The following is a 14,935-nucleotide window of genomic DNA, read 5'->3' as shown; positions in this document are numbered from 1 at the left end:
TTTCTCATTTTTTTCTTTCTTTTTCTTGGAAGGCCTTATTTTAAACTAATCATAAAAATGTCCCAAGCTTGCAAGTGAGTATTCATTCAAATAAGATCTAGGGGGCTAGGGATTTAGCTCAGTGGTTTCGCCTCCTGCTGCACAAGTGCAAGGACCCAAGATCGATCCCTGGTACCAAAAAGCAAACAAACAAAACAAATAAGATCTAAGGACAAGGAAGCCAGTTCAGAATGGTTTTCAGTGTGAGTGCTGTTTGGTCTTCTCTGAGGACCTTTTACCTCTTTCTGGGCTGGAAAGGCTCCATTCTTTACACTAACTACGTGGGACCAAGATGTTTGAGGCACACGCAAAGTTTTGCTTGGTTTCACATTGTGCAACAATGTTTTCTTTGCACAGATATGGCAGGAGAGTTGGAAAATAGAAAAGTTGCATTAAGCTTTCTCATAGTACAAGATTTACAATCCTCAGAGGTTTACAATTCGCACTGCTCAGTACGTGATGAGTAGGAGTTTGCAATACGAATGATGTGCTGTGATTGCTTGGGGCATAAATAAACCTGAGTGCATGTGCAGTTGGAAATTTACTGGGCAAGTGGGAAGAACTACAGTGCTGGGGCTGTTACATCCGGTGTGGGTTGGCAGTGTTAGGAGAGAGAGAGGAGCTCTTGTGGGCGTTTGAGTCAGGTTTTGCTGATTGTATAGACCATAGGGAGTGGAAGATATTTTCTCCCTTGTCTTGATTTGACTGACTAATGGACGAGTTTACAGGATCAAATCTCCTTTAGGGAGGCATTTATGGAGGCTGAGAGTGAGAGTTAAAGAGTTTCATTTTACAGTCCAGGAAGGAAACAAAGACATATACACCCTGGGCTCTGAGAGAGAGAAGAGGGCGGGAGACTAATATACTGGGTGGTGTTCGTGTGAGTTAGTTTGTAGTCTTACTCCCAAAAGGACTGTCCATTGCTATCTTTTCAAAATTTTAATTTTGAAGGCTAAGATAACCTAATCTTCACGTACACTGACTTTTGGAACACTGAATATTTGGTGACAATTATAATGGCCAACAGCCTTCTTCTTGTTCTTATGTCTTGTTGTATGCATCAAAAGAGAGAATTCTCAAGTTCTATCACCTCTTGGGTTGAGTTAGATGATCACAGAAGTGATAAAACTCTAAGATATCTTGCTTGTGATGGGAAATTAAACACACACCAATGATATAAGTAGTACATAACTTTCAGACAGAGAGAGGGTATGAGTCAACTGAAAAAAAGAAATTTTACGTCATTGTTCTTTCAGTTGTATAATTTAATTTAGTAATGGACCTATGGAATAGACACAGAGGGTTAAACTCCAAACATGTGAAAATTAAAACCTGTCTTCTGACAGAGATTGCCATGTTTTGCCTTCTCATCAGGCAATTGAGGGGAAGCTCATGTTGCTACTTGGACATGTCCTATGATGCCCAAAAGAGTTCAAGTGAGAGACAAATGCAAATACAACCATCACATAGTCCACTCTTCACTGAAGGAAGTGGGAAGTAATGATGGCATGTTTGAGCAATCGTGGTATGGAATCATTATCAGACAATCCAGTTCATAAATCCCTTTAGGTCCAATGTAGAGAAAACATTGACTTGTAAACTTTCTTAGAAAAGTGTCCATGCTGTTGCAGGACTCTAGTAGTTTCCTGTTAATAACTACCAAATTAAGTGTAGACACCACTGCTTGGCAGGGAGGTTGTTCCATGACTCTTCCTATGCTGGTTGTCTGTCATTATTTAAGATCACAGATATTGCCACTATTACCTACAGAGCACTCCTCTTACCAGCACGTGTGTGCTTTTACTTTCCATTGCTCTCATAACTCCGCTCTTCATGGAGGGCCACCTTCATAGTGAAATCCTTGGTTGCTCTAGTTAACCAAGAGTCATACTTTTATCCTTTCTAGATAATGCACTCATGTCTTATCTTTCATAGGTGGTGTAGAACACTTCTCCTTGCTAGGTGCCTTAAATTCTTTGGAAGGGTGTAATTAAGGATTTGACCACTGATTCCTGTTATTATAGTTGCACATCACTTTTCCATTAGCTGTAGGCTTATCTCCTGAAAGGAAATTATGTATTAAAGTATTAAGATCTCTGTCAAATACAGAGAAAGTGGCATCCATTAATATTTGAAGGAATTGAAACATTCCATATGGATTCTGTTTGTTTTATTCATTTATTATTTATTTAGATATTATATATTCACCATTTACTATCTGTTTTAGACCACACTGCATGCCTAATGGATAGTAACTGTGATTTAGGAATGAAAAATATAGTCTTTTTCTTAAACTGTCTTACAATATAGTGAGGATCCAGGCATGCTTCTACATAGAAAAACAATGTTAAGTGTTAGAGTTGTTTTATGGGTTTAGAACATGGCAATGTGGCTGAATCTAGCTAGAGGTGGAGAAAGAATAACTAGCTGATTTTTTAGATCTCACAATGAGAAATGACTATTATGACATACACACATGTGTCATACACATAGGGATCGAAAGATGGAAAACTAAAGTAGTCTTACGTGTGTTCAATTAAGAGCAATATAATGTGAGAATAGGGAGCAAGTAGAAATATCTTTGTCCTTAATTGGAATTCGAGAAGTTTAATTTCCTGTCCAACTGGTGCAGTTATCATATACTCAGAATCTTTGAAGTGATGGAGTTTGAGGTTAAATTCATTCTCCATCCCAGAGCTGACTACCTGCAAAGAAACTCACCAGTCCAAAGTCATGGCTGTCCCTGACCGTGATCAGTACACTCTTAAACTCAGATTTACATATTGAATTACAGGCTATCACATGCCACACATAAAAGTGCTGATTCATACACAAAGTTATGTTGTAGATGCTTTAAAAGTGTGTCTATGATAAAGGTAAAGGAAACGAAAGAAAAGAAAGAAAGAAAGAAAGAAAGAAAGAAAGAAAGAAAGAAAGAAAGAAAAAGAAAGAAAGAAAATCAAAAGTTTAACCTTGATTAAAACAGAATGAATCCAAAGTGGAATACTTTATTTACAACCAGCCCAGTTAGAGAAGTTAATAGTAAAATAAGATTTCCTGGATAATATAATGCAGTGTCTCAGTTATAGCAATATTGTCCAGTTTAAAATTTTGAAGATTTTTGCTAGATAGATTGGTGATCACGCTGTTTAAATTGTTCCGTGCTTTGTAATATTGATGTCGCTGCAGGCACACAGTCCACTGAAATATTAATAATTTAAGTTTCATAATCTTTTATTTCATTTTAATTTTTTATGGTGGAAGAGTTTTCATTGAAATTGAACATCTTTGTAGCAGCCTATTGCCCCAAGTACCTCTGAGATCCTAAATCTGACCATGAAAATGTGTTCAGTCTTTTTCCAGAGAGGATATTGGGAAGATCTTGTCCTATTCAGTCTGTAGCAAGTGATGGAAGCTTCATGGGAAGAATTCAAAAGAGTTTTTCTGTCCCTTTTCTTTGTTTAGCTTAATGGATCTGTTCAATTGCTTCTTTTATAGGAGGGAAAGACCTGTTCAATGGAGCACAAAGAAATGCCACTGCAGAATCAGAGAAATGCCGTGAGAAATGCCACTGCGGAATCAGAGCCGGTCCCACAGGTAGTTTTTAGTCAGTTTTATTTTTATAATGTCAGAGGGTGTTGCGTGGATCCATTGAATCCATGCATTTCCATGTAGCTCTTTCTGGAGCAGGATGTTGCATTGGCTGGTACAGGACAGGTCCTTCCATTTGAGCCTCTGGATTTAAGCATTTCAAGACCCCTGTGGCTGGCAATAATGCATTTGTTTCATCTCTGTGAGCCTTTCCTCTTCTCTACTCCTCCCTATTCTCAAAGAAACTAAACTAAACCGAGAAAAAAGCCATGCATCTATTGCTCATTACACAGAGGAAATTAAGGAAGATTTGGGGAAGTGGAGTAGGCTGAAAAAGTACATTTGTCTTCCACAGTCACAAACACAAGAGCTCAGTTCTGAATTCTCACATATTCTGCTTTATCAGTATATCAGGATGATGCTCAGAAAGTATCATCTTTTTAAAAAAAATGGTTAAAAATTTGTAAAATTTGTTAAAACAAATTAATAACTGATTTTTGAAGCTAAGTGTCTAGGTAAGCTCAGTTAGAATTGAGTGGTTTGGTTACAATTTTTTCAAAGTTGTCTTAAAACTTTGCCATTTCAGACAAAATATTTGTATATGCTTTCATGCAGTAGGATAGTAACAACTTTATTTCATTTGTGTCTGTCATTTGTTTTCTGAGGTATAGACTGAGATGTGTGAATTTTCATTATTCTACTGTTAAGACTTGCATTTTTACCCTAAAATGTGTTCTATCGGATTCCTCTAATTATCTTTTCTGCATTATTTGGCAGAAATTGCAAATGCCTCCTTGTTCTGAATGTGAGGTGAAAAAAACCCCAGAAAAACAGATAACCAGCTTTGAAGGCACAGCACCCCGAGAAGAAAAAATACTGTAAATACTGGAAAACCACTTTGAAAACATCCATTTGATTGTCTTCATACTCTTTTTAGACTACAGGCTTGATGGAAATACCAAGTTTATAAAGCATGCAACTTTTTCACAATTTTATGTAACTTTATAAAGTAGTCCAGAAACTCCAAAAGATTCCAGACCGATTATGATCCTTAAGCAATAACCTACTTGAAATGGATTAATGCAGTCATAGATATTTTACTGTCATCACTAAATTGCTAAGTATAAGTTGGCGTATTTTGAACTAACATGCAACATAACACTTGATTCCCTGTGTTCATTTGGATGCTAGTATTTCTGTGCTCTAGGTATTGAGATCAATTGGAGAATAAACTACTGTTAATCCTTGGTATTTTTAGAATCCAAATTGTAACCACATCCTAAAGGTTTTGGGCCATACCAGCAAATTGGGGTCAGCATCATTCAAATTTGGAATTTTTTCTACCTTACTATATTCTTTTTTTGATCCTGTTCATCACAATTCTTACTGTTTTGATCTAATGATAATTTTGTCTAGCTATGACAAGGCAAATCTGACAAAGATTTAGTCAGTAAATAGAAACCTTTGAATATGTTTGGAATGATGTAGACAAACTATTTGGAGAAATGATCAAATTTCTGACACAATTGAAATTTTCTTTTCTACATTCTATAGTCTCATATTTTATGTACATCTACTAAAATTATTCCAATTTGGGAATTGGGTTTGAAATGCTATGATTCTTTTTTTTTTTGGTCCTGGGGATCGAACTCGGAACCTTGCACTTGCGAGGCAGGCTCCCGAACCACTGAGCTAAATCCCCGGCCCATGATTCTTTTTTTTTTACAAAATTGGGTAGTAGAATATAGGGTAGGAAGAAGTCTCTAAAATACAAATATGCAACCTGATGAATATATATATATATATATATATATATAGAGAGAGAGAGAGAGAGAGAGAGAGAGAGAGAGAGAGAAATTGGCATTTGATAAAAGTAAAATACCTGTGTTGACTCAATGAATAGAATCTCATTAAAAAAAACTGTTGTATTCATTAAAACAAATAAGTAAAGTTTGCTTTAATCTTTGAAGCTAGGTTTCTGTGTAAGAATATTAACAAATAACTTCACATGTGAATAATCTTAATATGGCGCACCATCAAAAGGGACTTAAACTTGAACAATAATTCAATATCTGATATTATCAGTAGTGAATCAAACTTGCAAATTCAAGATAATGGATTAATGGATGTAGGTTATTTGCACCAAATGCATTCACTTCTGTTTGTACCAAATGGATACACATTGAATAAGTGCAGAAAGGATATAAAATCATTGATTTTACTGAATGAATCTGCTAATTAACAAATTCATTTGTACCAGTGCAATCTAGTAGTGAGTAAATAAAAATAAACTAAATGAAATCTGTAATCAATATCCTAAGTTCTGAGTTAGAACAACATACATTAGATCCCCATCGAGTATTCCAGTCAGTCTGACTGAGAGAATTACAAAGTATCATTAGCAGTAAAAGAAATATTGTGTTATATTTACATAGCAATTCTACTGGCTTACTTCAAGGTCCTTTATCGTACTTTTAACATAACTGTCTAGTTCAGAAAGAAAGAGAAGTGATTTTATAGATAACCCATACAGTTTTCAGAGGAAGTACAGGTAATGAGGAAGAAAAATATTAAGGTTCAGTCTGAATTTTTTGCTGAGATTTTCCCAGTTCTAAAGAACGTTTAATGCTATGTGGCACTGTGTTACTAGCTTCAGAATTCCTGTTTCTCCCTACTCATTCTAAGTGCCCTAAACATTTCCAGAGATTTACAAAAGAGAAGCAGATAATTTCAGTTTAATTTAGGTTTACTTTCCTGTTCTTGCCCTGCATCTAACTTTCCTCCCAGGCAATGTGGTTCCCATGGAAAGTTAATCACAATCTCACCATAACACTGCGTGATTTGAGACACTTCAAATCGTTAGGAGATAATGTTGAAAAATGAGGATGTGGCTTAATACTAGTCAAGTTTCTAGAACTTTATTCTGTAGTTATTTATTGTGTTTGTCTTGTGATTTCCTATCCTACATAGTAAATGCTCATATAATGAATTTGCTTTTCTCGGTTTCTGTTATGATTAAATGATCTCTCAATCAGCAATTTATTTTTCCCCTTTAAAATATGTAAACTTAAGGACCCCTCAGAGTTTACTCTGGTATATGTAGTGCATAATTTACACCCATCCCCCCAAAAAAGAAACCCAGAAATTGTAGCAGAAAGCTTTTATTTCCATTTTTCATATAGATGCTGCTGAAGGGACCACATTATTTGCATTTTTAAAGACATATTCTGCGAGTTCCTTTTAATACAGAGTCTGCAAAAAATGTATAGACACTTCAGGAAAAGACAAACTTGTATAAACATTTTAAGGCTAAATTTATTGAGACATCATGGGATAAATGTGAGGTACCTTTGGCCTCTGTAATTACAAGAGGTCCTCATGGTGGTGGTCATGAGTTTCCAGACTTTTATTAGTACTGTGAACGGCTCCTTGGGTGGCCGTGGTCATTGAGTCTGCTGCCCATGCATTTTGAGTTTCTTCCCAAAGGACCAGCAGTGGAGTGGGTTTTCTGTGATGTAGGACATCCTCTAGGGTCTCCATACCAGGGTAACGTCATCTGTTGAAAAAACATCATGCTGTTTTTCTTCTCATAAAGTGTATATACATTCTTTGGCAGACTATAATTAAATAAGGCATTATTTTGTAGTATAGTCTACACCTGTATTTAAGTTAATTCATTTTTCCCCTCAATACTTTAATTGTTTTAAAATAGGACCTGAGAGGTTTAAAAAGTTTTTCTTACATGTGTGCTATTTATCTGTAAGAGAGGTAGCATTTCTTATTATTTCTTTTAACAAGTATGTATATAAATAAATGTTGCTTTTGAGAAATTAACTTTTATATCCCAAGTATCCATAGATAGAGAAAAATCATTAAGCAAACTGTTGACTATAGATAGTCTAATTCTATTATGTACATGGCATGACAGACATTGAAAGACTGTAAATTCTGTAGACTATGGATTCCTATTGAGAATATAAAACCATCCTTTCCAACAGAGTAACTTGTTTTTAATATAGGTACCGCAAGAAGTAAAAGAAATGTAATTTCTCTCTGGTTATTTTTAAATGCTTATCAAATACTACACATTCATCTCTATGTTAGAAATTTAGTTTAGATTTTGTCTTACTGTTTGCATATTAGCCACATAAATGGAATCAGTGCCTAAAATGTATAAATGAACGCTGTTTCTATCCAGTGCAACCATCCTCAGAAGAAAACCGAGTAATTTCAGTCACCCATCTGGATGTGGTTTCCTATGTAATCTCAAGTATCTGAATGCTGAGAATACTGTGTGTCCTACTTTTTTCATTGTCAAGCAGATATTTAATATCACACTGCTATTTCAGTGACAATTGTTTTTTATAAAACATTCTCAGCTGCAAGTCAAAAAATGGTTATGTGTGTGGAGGAGACATTTACTGCTTTAGTTGAACACTAGATTGCTGGACTAAAACAATATTTGTGAACTTTGCTATAATGGAATCTTTTATTTTTATAGCTCAGGTACAGTAATTAGCACTAACAGCTGCATAGACTGACGTGATTATTGACACACAGAGTAGGCCAAGCTGGACAGACTTAAGAGTAAGGAAAACACACACTTCTTTATTTGGGGGACATTTTCTTACTCATGTGTACAGTCTTAAATTCCCCCAAATTGTGTATCCATCTGGATGGTCTTATGTAATGAATGGTAAAGTGATGATGAATAAAAAGTGCTGAAAGATGGGTGATTTTCTTCAATGAATGTTTGTTATCAAAACTTCAGTGTACATTGTTCTACAGAAGCTAATTCAGAAAGCAAGTGTTAGCATTAAAGCAATTCTAGCTTTGTCTTTCTTTTTTTAACTTAATTTTTATTCATAATTGACAGATAACTATTGCATATATTCAAATGGTACCATGTGATGTTTTAATATAAATATACATGGCGGAATGATCACATCAAGTTAATTAACATATCTTTGATGTCAGAAATTAAATTCAAGTGCTTAGAACTAGTTGCCCTATGAACTGTAATCAATTATTTGTTGAATGTTAATTCAGGAGCTGAAACAGCATGAGAACAAACAAAGCAAACAACAAGAGTGTATTCTGGCATGAAAACAGAACCAAAAAACAGTCTTTTAGCAAGAGAAAATGAATATATATACTTTGTGGTTGTGTTTTGTTTTTTTTATGCTGTTTCACCTTTGCCTTTTTGTTAAAAGTTTATGGCCCTTTGGGTATGACCTTAGAGAAAGTAGATAGAGCACTCCTGGGTGAATTTCTAAGTGAATCTCATTGTAATAGATACAGTAATATACCACATAAGGACAGGAATATGTTCTAAGAAATGACTCATTAGACAGTCTCACTGCTGTGTGAATAGCACACTGTACACACAAAAATCTGCACACTATTGATTGTGTACTATGCACACCTTCAGGCCACCTGATGTAGCCCACTGCCCTAGGTCACGGGCCTGTACTGCAGGTGGCTCTACTGAGTACACAGTGAGGAGTATTTGTGCCTCTAAAGAGATTGAAAATGTACAGTGTAAAAATTAGGTGATGACAGCCCTCAGCTCCCCTAAACTACTATGGGGTCAGTGCTAGAGAAGAAGTCTGTCACTCCCGAACTCACTCTGTCCAGGACAAGGCTGTGCATCACACGGTCGTTAATTGGCACGCAGTTCTCACACACTTGGACAGGCACTGATGTGGTTTAGATATAAAATGTCCCGCCCAATTCTCATGTCTTCCAAAGTGGGGCTTTTCTAAGAAGATGGGCTAACGAGTGTGTTACTCACCCGGGATTAATCTACTGATGAGTCCAGAGCTAAATGTGCTACTGGGAGATGGGGCCGGTCAGAAGAGGCTGGTCACTGGGTGCGTGACCTGGAAGGGTGCATTCTCATTCCTATTCCTCCTCTCTCCCTCTCTGCCTCCTCCTGCCACAGCGCGAGCATCTCTGCTCCACTGAGCCTCCTACCCTGCTGTTTCTGCCTTGTAACAGCCAACCACAGAATGAACCATCTGAAACTGGGGGCTACATTAAATCTCTGCTCACTTAAACTGTGGTGTTGGGTATTGTGTCCCGAGATGGGAAAGCTGACTAATACATGCACAGCTCACTTGACTGCGTTTAGCTTTAGTGTCCCAATCGGGGATCTGTATTCTGTGAACTTGAGTGTTAGTAAAAAAATTTAAGGCTGTTGAGATAAAAGAACATCCAAAGGATGGCACTCTGGATTTCTCAATTCCCTGATCTTTAATAAAGAAATAAATTCTGATTAAATTTCCACGTGAGGCTGGAAGGGAACTAACACTGTTGTAGGGCCAGGTGAGTTGGAACTATAGAGAGGCACCACGCTCTGAGTTAAATGGGATACTTTGCTGGCAGTCTAGAGCGGGCTCAGGCCTCCGAAAACTCTGGACAAAGGAAAGGCAGTTTGCAGGGTCCTTTCAAGGGCTCTTCTAATCGGGGAGGGCTCAGGGAGTGGGAAGCACAATTGGAACTTCACAGGAGCAGAACGTTGCTGTCAGAGGGGTCAGGGGCGGTTTCACACCGGTTAACGTTAACTGAAACACAGGTGTGGGAGTCTCCTGCTTCCAAAGGAGCAAAGACGGCATAGTTGCAGACTCACACAGGATGGGTGGTCTGTTGGGCATCAAGTGAGGGCACTCCGAAGGGCGGGGGCCTGGGGAAGGGGAAGGCGACCACCTGCCATCACTCGCCTTTACACAAATGGAGGCTATCACAACACTAAGACAACTCCACTGTATGTCTCCGGACAGTTGCTATCTTCTCTGAGTTCTACTCTTTCTTCCAATACACTGGAGTAGCAAATTAACAGACTACAAGGTAATGACAGCTATTTCATTTAAGTACTGAGTTTATGCTGAAGAGGCACAGAGTAAGCATGTAATAACAGCGTGCAGATTCTGATCAAAATAATATCTATATAAATACAGTAAAATGCCCAATATAAAAACATTACTTCTGTTTTAAAGGTATGTACACACACACAAATGCATTTCAAAGTGCCCAGAAAGAAAGCTATGAGGAAGTGGGATTGGCCGCATATTCGGTCTGCGTTTCCCTGTGTATTAGGAGGGTAACTGTATTGAATGAATGGGAAGAGTAATTCATCTTGCTTCCAAGGAAGCTAATTTAAATTTTTATTATTTGAAGGAAGATATTGCCTTTGTCTAGACACTACTATGTTGAATACATATTTCTATTTATTTATTTATTTATTTGGTACTGGGGATCAAACTCGGGTCCTTGTGCTTGTGAGGCAGGCAGCAGAACCACTGAGCTAAATCCCTGGGGTCCTGAATACATATTTTCAAATACATGAATTAAGATTTGTTGATTAAATCCTGGGGAGCAACATCAAGTAATTCTTCATTTAATCACTCAATATTATCACACAACTTTCCTCCTGAAATCATACAATGTCTGTCTGCTCTTGTGAGTCATAAATACCAATTAAAATTATGAGGTTCTGTTTGCTTCTCGATCATTTTATGAAATTGCAATTATTTTCCGGATTTGTTATTTAATCTTATAAAATAATGACTGAGAGCTGGGAAATATGAGACATTTATCATAATTTGCACCTATAATAAATTTAGTAAGATGTGGCAAAGACTATAAACCATTATGTCTAAAAAATGACTCTGGTAAAAATTAAGCTTTTAGACTCAGAACAAGGCTAATTCCATGCTCCAGTGACATTTTTGTGGTAAACAAGACATATTTCTGCTGATCAGATTGTTTTCTGCTCTCCAAGTTTTAAACGTGGAAGAGGAACCAGTACTAGTTTTACAGGGGCATTTAAAAAACTAATAAAATATTAATCAAAATAAAGCCTCATTTCAAATTTTGTGATAGAAGTGATTCCACATACATTCATTACTTTTTGAAATTACATTTTTTTTTTCATTTGAAGAAGTGTTTCTTTTTCCTTTGAGTCTTTCTTTAGCTCTAGTTCAAAGCTTCGAAGTCTAGTGAACTATATACTCCCTCTTTCTCATGCTGCCTTTTATTAAAGCAAAGTAGGTGAGTACAAATTTCCTAATGTGCCTTGAAATATTTTTCAGGGCACAAATGTACTGTAGCCCCTTAAAAAGTCTGGGTAACCAGCACACTCTTTATATGTAGATGTGTTACATTTTGAATTGCTCTACTAATCTTCTAATTTCTATTTTGTGTCACCTTTGGCCCCAGAGAGGGTCCATACCGTTTCTTTTAAAAATATATAATTTTATATGTAGTATATAACTGTAATATATAAATAAAGACTACTATATAAATTATAATATATAAATATAAATATAGTTCTCAAGAGACCACCCTGAACACTGTATTTATTTATTTATTTGTTTATTTATTTATTTATTGGTACCATGGATTTAACTCAGGCCCCTGTGCTTGCAAGGCAGGCGGCAGAACCACTAAGCTAAATCCCTGGCCTAAGCACTACTATTTAAAAAACCAAAATCTCATCATAGCCTATGTGGCTGTATTCTGCTTGGCCACCTATCTGCCTATTTTTTCCTCATTCCTATCCAGAGTCTGGATTAAGTGAGTGTTCCCTGGATACTTACTGAGTAAATGAATGAACCAACTACTCTCCCTAATGATATCAGCGTTTCCCTCTTATGACCCGGAAAGGAAAGTTGGAAAACACACACACACACACACACACACACACACACAAACTGCCAGGCCAGGTCAGCGTTTGACACCTGAGTGGAAATGAGCCCAGCCTCCAGTGAAAACAAAGCATGAGTCTGTATCGAAACCTAATAGAGATGAAGCAATGAAGGTAAATCTTTTCCTAGAGAGAAGGATAAAAGAATTTGAAATAAACATAGGGGGCTTTTAGCCAAAACAACAATTTTTTTATAGTAGGAAGGTTTACAATATTATGAATTAGAGTCAACCAATGCTTTAGCTGATTTACCCAAATTATGTGAAACCTGAATTTGGATCCAAGAGTGAAAGCCATTGACTACTTAGCTACAGTACACCCCAGGCATCTAACCTAAGCAGGCTTGGCATCACAAAAACAGGTTCCTGGGCTGTGTTCCAGAATTACTGAACCCGATTTTCTTGTACTGGACTCTCCATTTTTGTTCGCACCAATATGAAGCTATGCAAACTACAGCATTTTGCCCTAAACCATGCAGGACACTCTGTCTATGTAATTATTGTTCTTTGTGTCTTATAATTGTTCTGTTTCACTATTACATGAAATCTTTCTAGTTCTACAAATTTGCCTGGTTCGGAGGTTTTTTCCTTCTAGAACACTATCAAGGTCTTCACAGCAGTATTTTTCTACTATTCCCCAAATACTGCAGCTTCTTAGGTAGAAGTGGAGCAGTCATTTTTCTTCACATTTCTGGCCTATTTCTTACACAGCAATCAACATGCAAGACTGTGTCACCCAGTTGGCAAGGTAATGGCTTTGTTTTACCTTCCTGCCTCAGTGTATTAAAATGCTGAACATGGTAACTGGTGGCTGATAATGCTAATGAATACTGTAAGGGTAATTGTCTCATTGGTTGCCATGCAGGATAGCAGTAAGAGGATCTCCATAGCAACAGCCCTTTGTGGATGCTACTGGTTTCCTTAGTTTTATGGCATTGTCAATTTTTTAAACTGTAATTTTATTTTCCCCCCTCTGGAAAAGGAGTCTGGGGATTTGGCAATGAGTTTTAGGGTTTGCAGAAACCTTAAGATGCCTTTTAGTAGAGAAACAAACAAAAACAGTAGGCCTCATTCGGAAAAGGTAGGCCAAAGACAGAAAAGAAAGGTAGTGGCAAGTTCTGTTTCTCCCCTGTCAGGGAAGGGCCTGTGAAGTAACAAGGTGGATTCTGTGCACCATTGTGAAAGGGGTTGAAGAGTGACAACTTGCAATGTGTAAGTAATGAAGGATCCTGGACTAGAATGTAATTATAGCTCAGCTCTTTCTGAGGCTCTGCAGTCAGAGATTGAAGTTGAACTTGAGTTCAGTGAAAGTGCTGTTTCTGAAAATTTCAATAAATAACAAAAACTCCCAAATGCCCTTTTTTTCCTGATTGGGCTCCAGAAGAAGATACCAGATGAAATCTTTCCTAGAGGGGACCTCAAGAATCAAATGCAATTGAAATATTTCACTTTTTCATCTGAACTTTTCCATTATTTAAAGTCTGACCTTCTCACCGAGGATAACAAAGCCCAGCAAGATGGACCGTCAGCCCTTTCACTCCTGCCCATGTCCCCGCTGCTTACTTCTGGCTCACTGCCCTCACTGGCCCTCAGCTCAGTGATGGGCAACGTGGGTATGAAACATGTTACTGCCACTGTCCTAATGCTACCAACCCTAGCAGATATCTATGCAGTTCTTACTACAGTGAGTCCTGCAGTGTACACTGAGCACTACGATTTATACTTGATGCTGTGCACCTATTCCCATGTAGTCCTTAGAGGGTTCCCATATTTACTCTAATCACATCCAATGCAGTCACCCAGTTCCAACACACTCGTTTATATTGTGCTATAGATCACATGTTAATCTAATTACCACCACCAGTGAGATGAGTCATATCAAATTTTTGTTTTATGTTGAGGACACTAAAGCACAAAGAATTTTCAATAGTTGCCCCAAATCACATGCCTAGAAGAGAAGAGTAGTATTTCTGTATTTAAAACCAGTAAGTAGGACTTTAGTTTCTGTATTCTTAACTACTGTGTCTCTATATAAAATTGACTGCTTGAATCCCTTGCTCAATACACTATTATATCTGCACATTTAACTTAGAAATAAAGCCAAGTGTGAAGACCCTTCATGTTCTGGTGCCAGTGAAACACCTTTAAATTGGTCCACTTCCATGTGACCCGTGTATGATGTGCTAAACACATACCAAATAAAAATATGGACATCTCATTCAATAGTCACTAAGATGATACAAGGCCAGGGATTCAAAGGAAAACAGGACGCCCGGGTGAGATTCAGGACTCCAGCATCGTGCTGGCCCTGATATCCTTCATTTTCTCCTTTGTTCCCTGGACCCAGATGTGCTGCAGCCCTGGATGCTCACCTCGGGTGACTTCTTGCCTTGGGATCTGCAACTGCAGGTTGTCCTGCAGGGAATCCCCTTATTCTTATTTTTTTTCCAGTACCAGGGATTGAACTCAGGACCTTCTGCTTGCCAGGCAGTCATGGAGCCACTGAGCTAAATCCCCAGCCTGGAAGTCGCCTTCTCTAGAGTCTCAGACACCCGTGGGTGGCAGTCCCAGAAGGAAAAGATAGCAAGCGAGCAGCAGA

At 37.5% G+C, this 14,935-nt stretch overlaps 1 protein-coding gene across 6 annotated transcripts in view; it reads left to right on the top strand.

Moving 5' to 3' along the window:
* Positions 1-8,361, top strand: part of Luzp2 (leucine zipper protein 2) — a 430,463-nt gene extending 422,102 nt beyond the window's left edge. For all 6 annotated transcript variants that reach the window (XM_087211522.1, XM_087211524.1, XM_087211525.1 and 3 more), the window contains 2 exons: positions 3,538-3,636; positions 4,408-8,361. In XM_087211522.1, the coding sequence (XP_087067648.1) occupies positions 3,538-3,601 (64 nt within the window). In that variant the 3' untranslated portion in view covers positions 3,602-3,636; positions 4,408-8,361. The remainder of the gene's footprint in view (positions 1-3,537; positions 3,637-4,407) is intronic.
* The last annotated feature ends 6,574 nt before the right edge of the window (positions 8,362-14,935 follow it).

The sequence above is a fragment of the Heterocephalus glaber genome, unplaced genomic scaffold, assembly GCF_053883595.1.
Source record: "Heterocephalus glaber isolate CG9 unplaced genomic scaffold, H.glaber_assembly_v1.0 deba00001428, whole genome shotgun sequence".
NCBI classification, from domain to species: Eukaryota; Metazoa; Chordata; class Mammalia; order Rodentia; family Bathyergidae; genus Heterocephalus; species Heterocephalus glaber.
The sequence above is the reverse complement of the archived record's forward strand: the minus strand, read 5'-3'. Positions and strand labels throughout refer to the sequence as shown.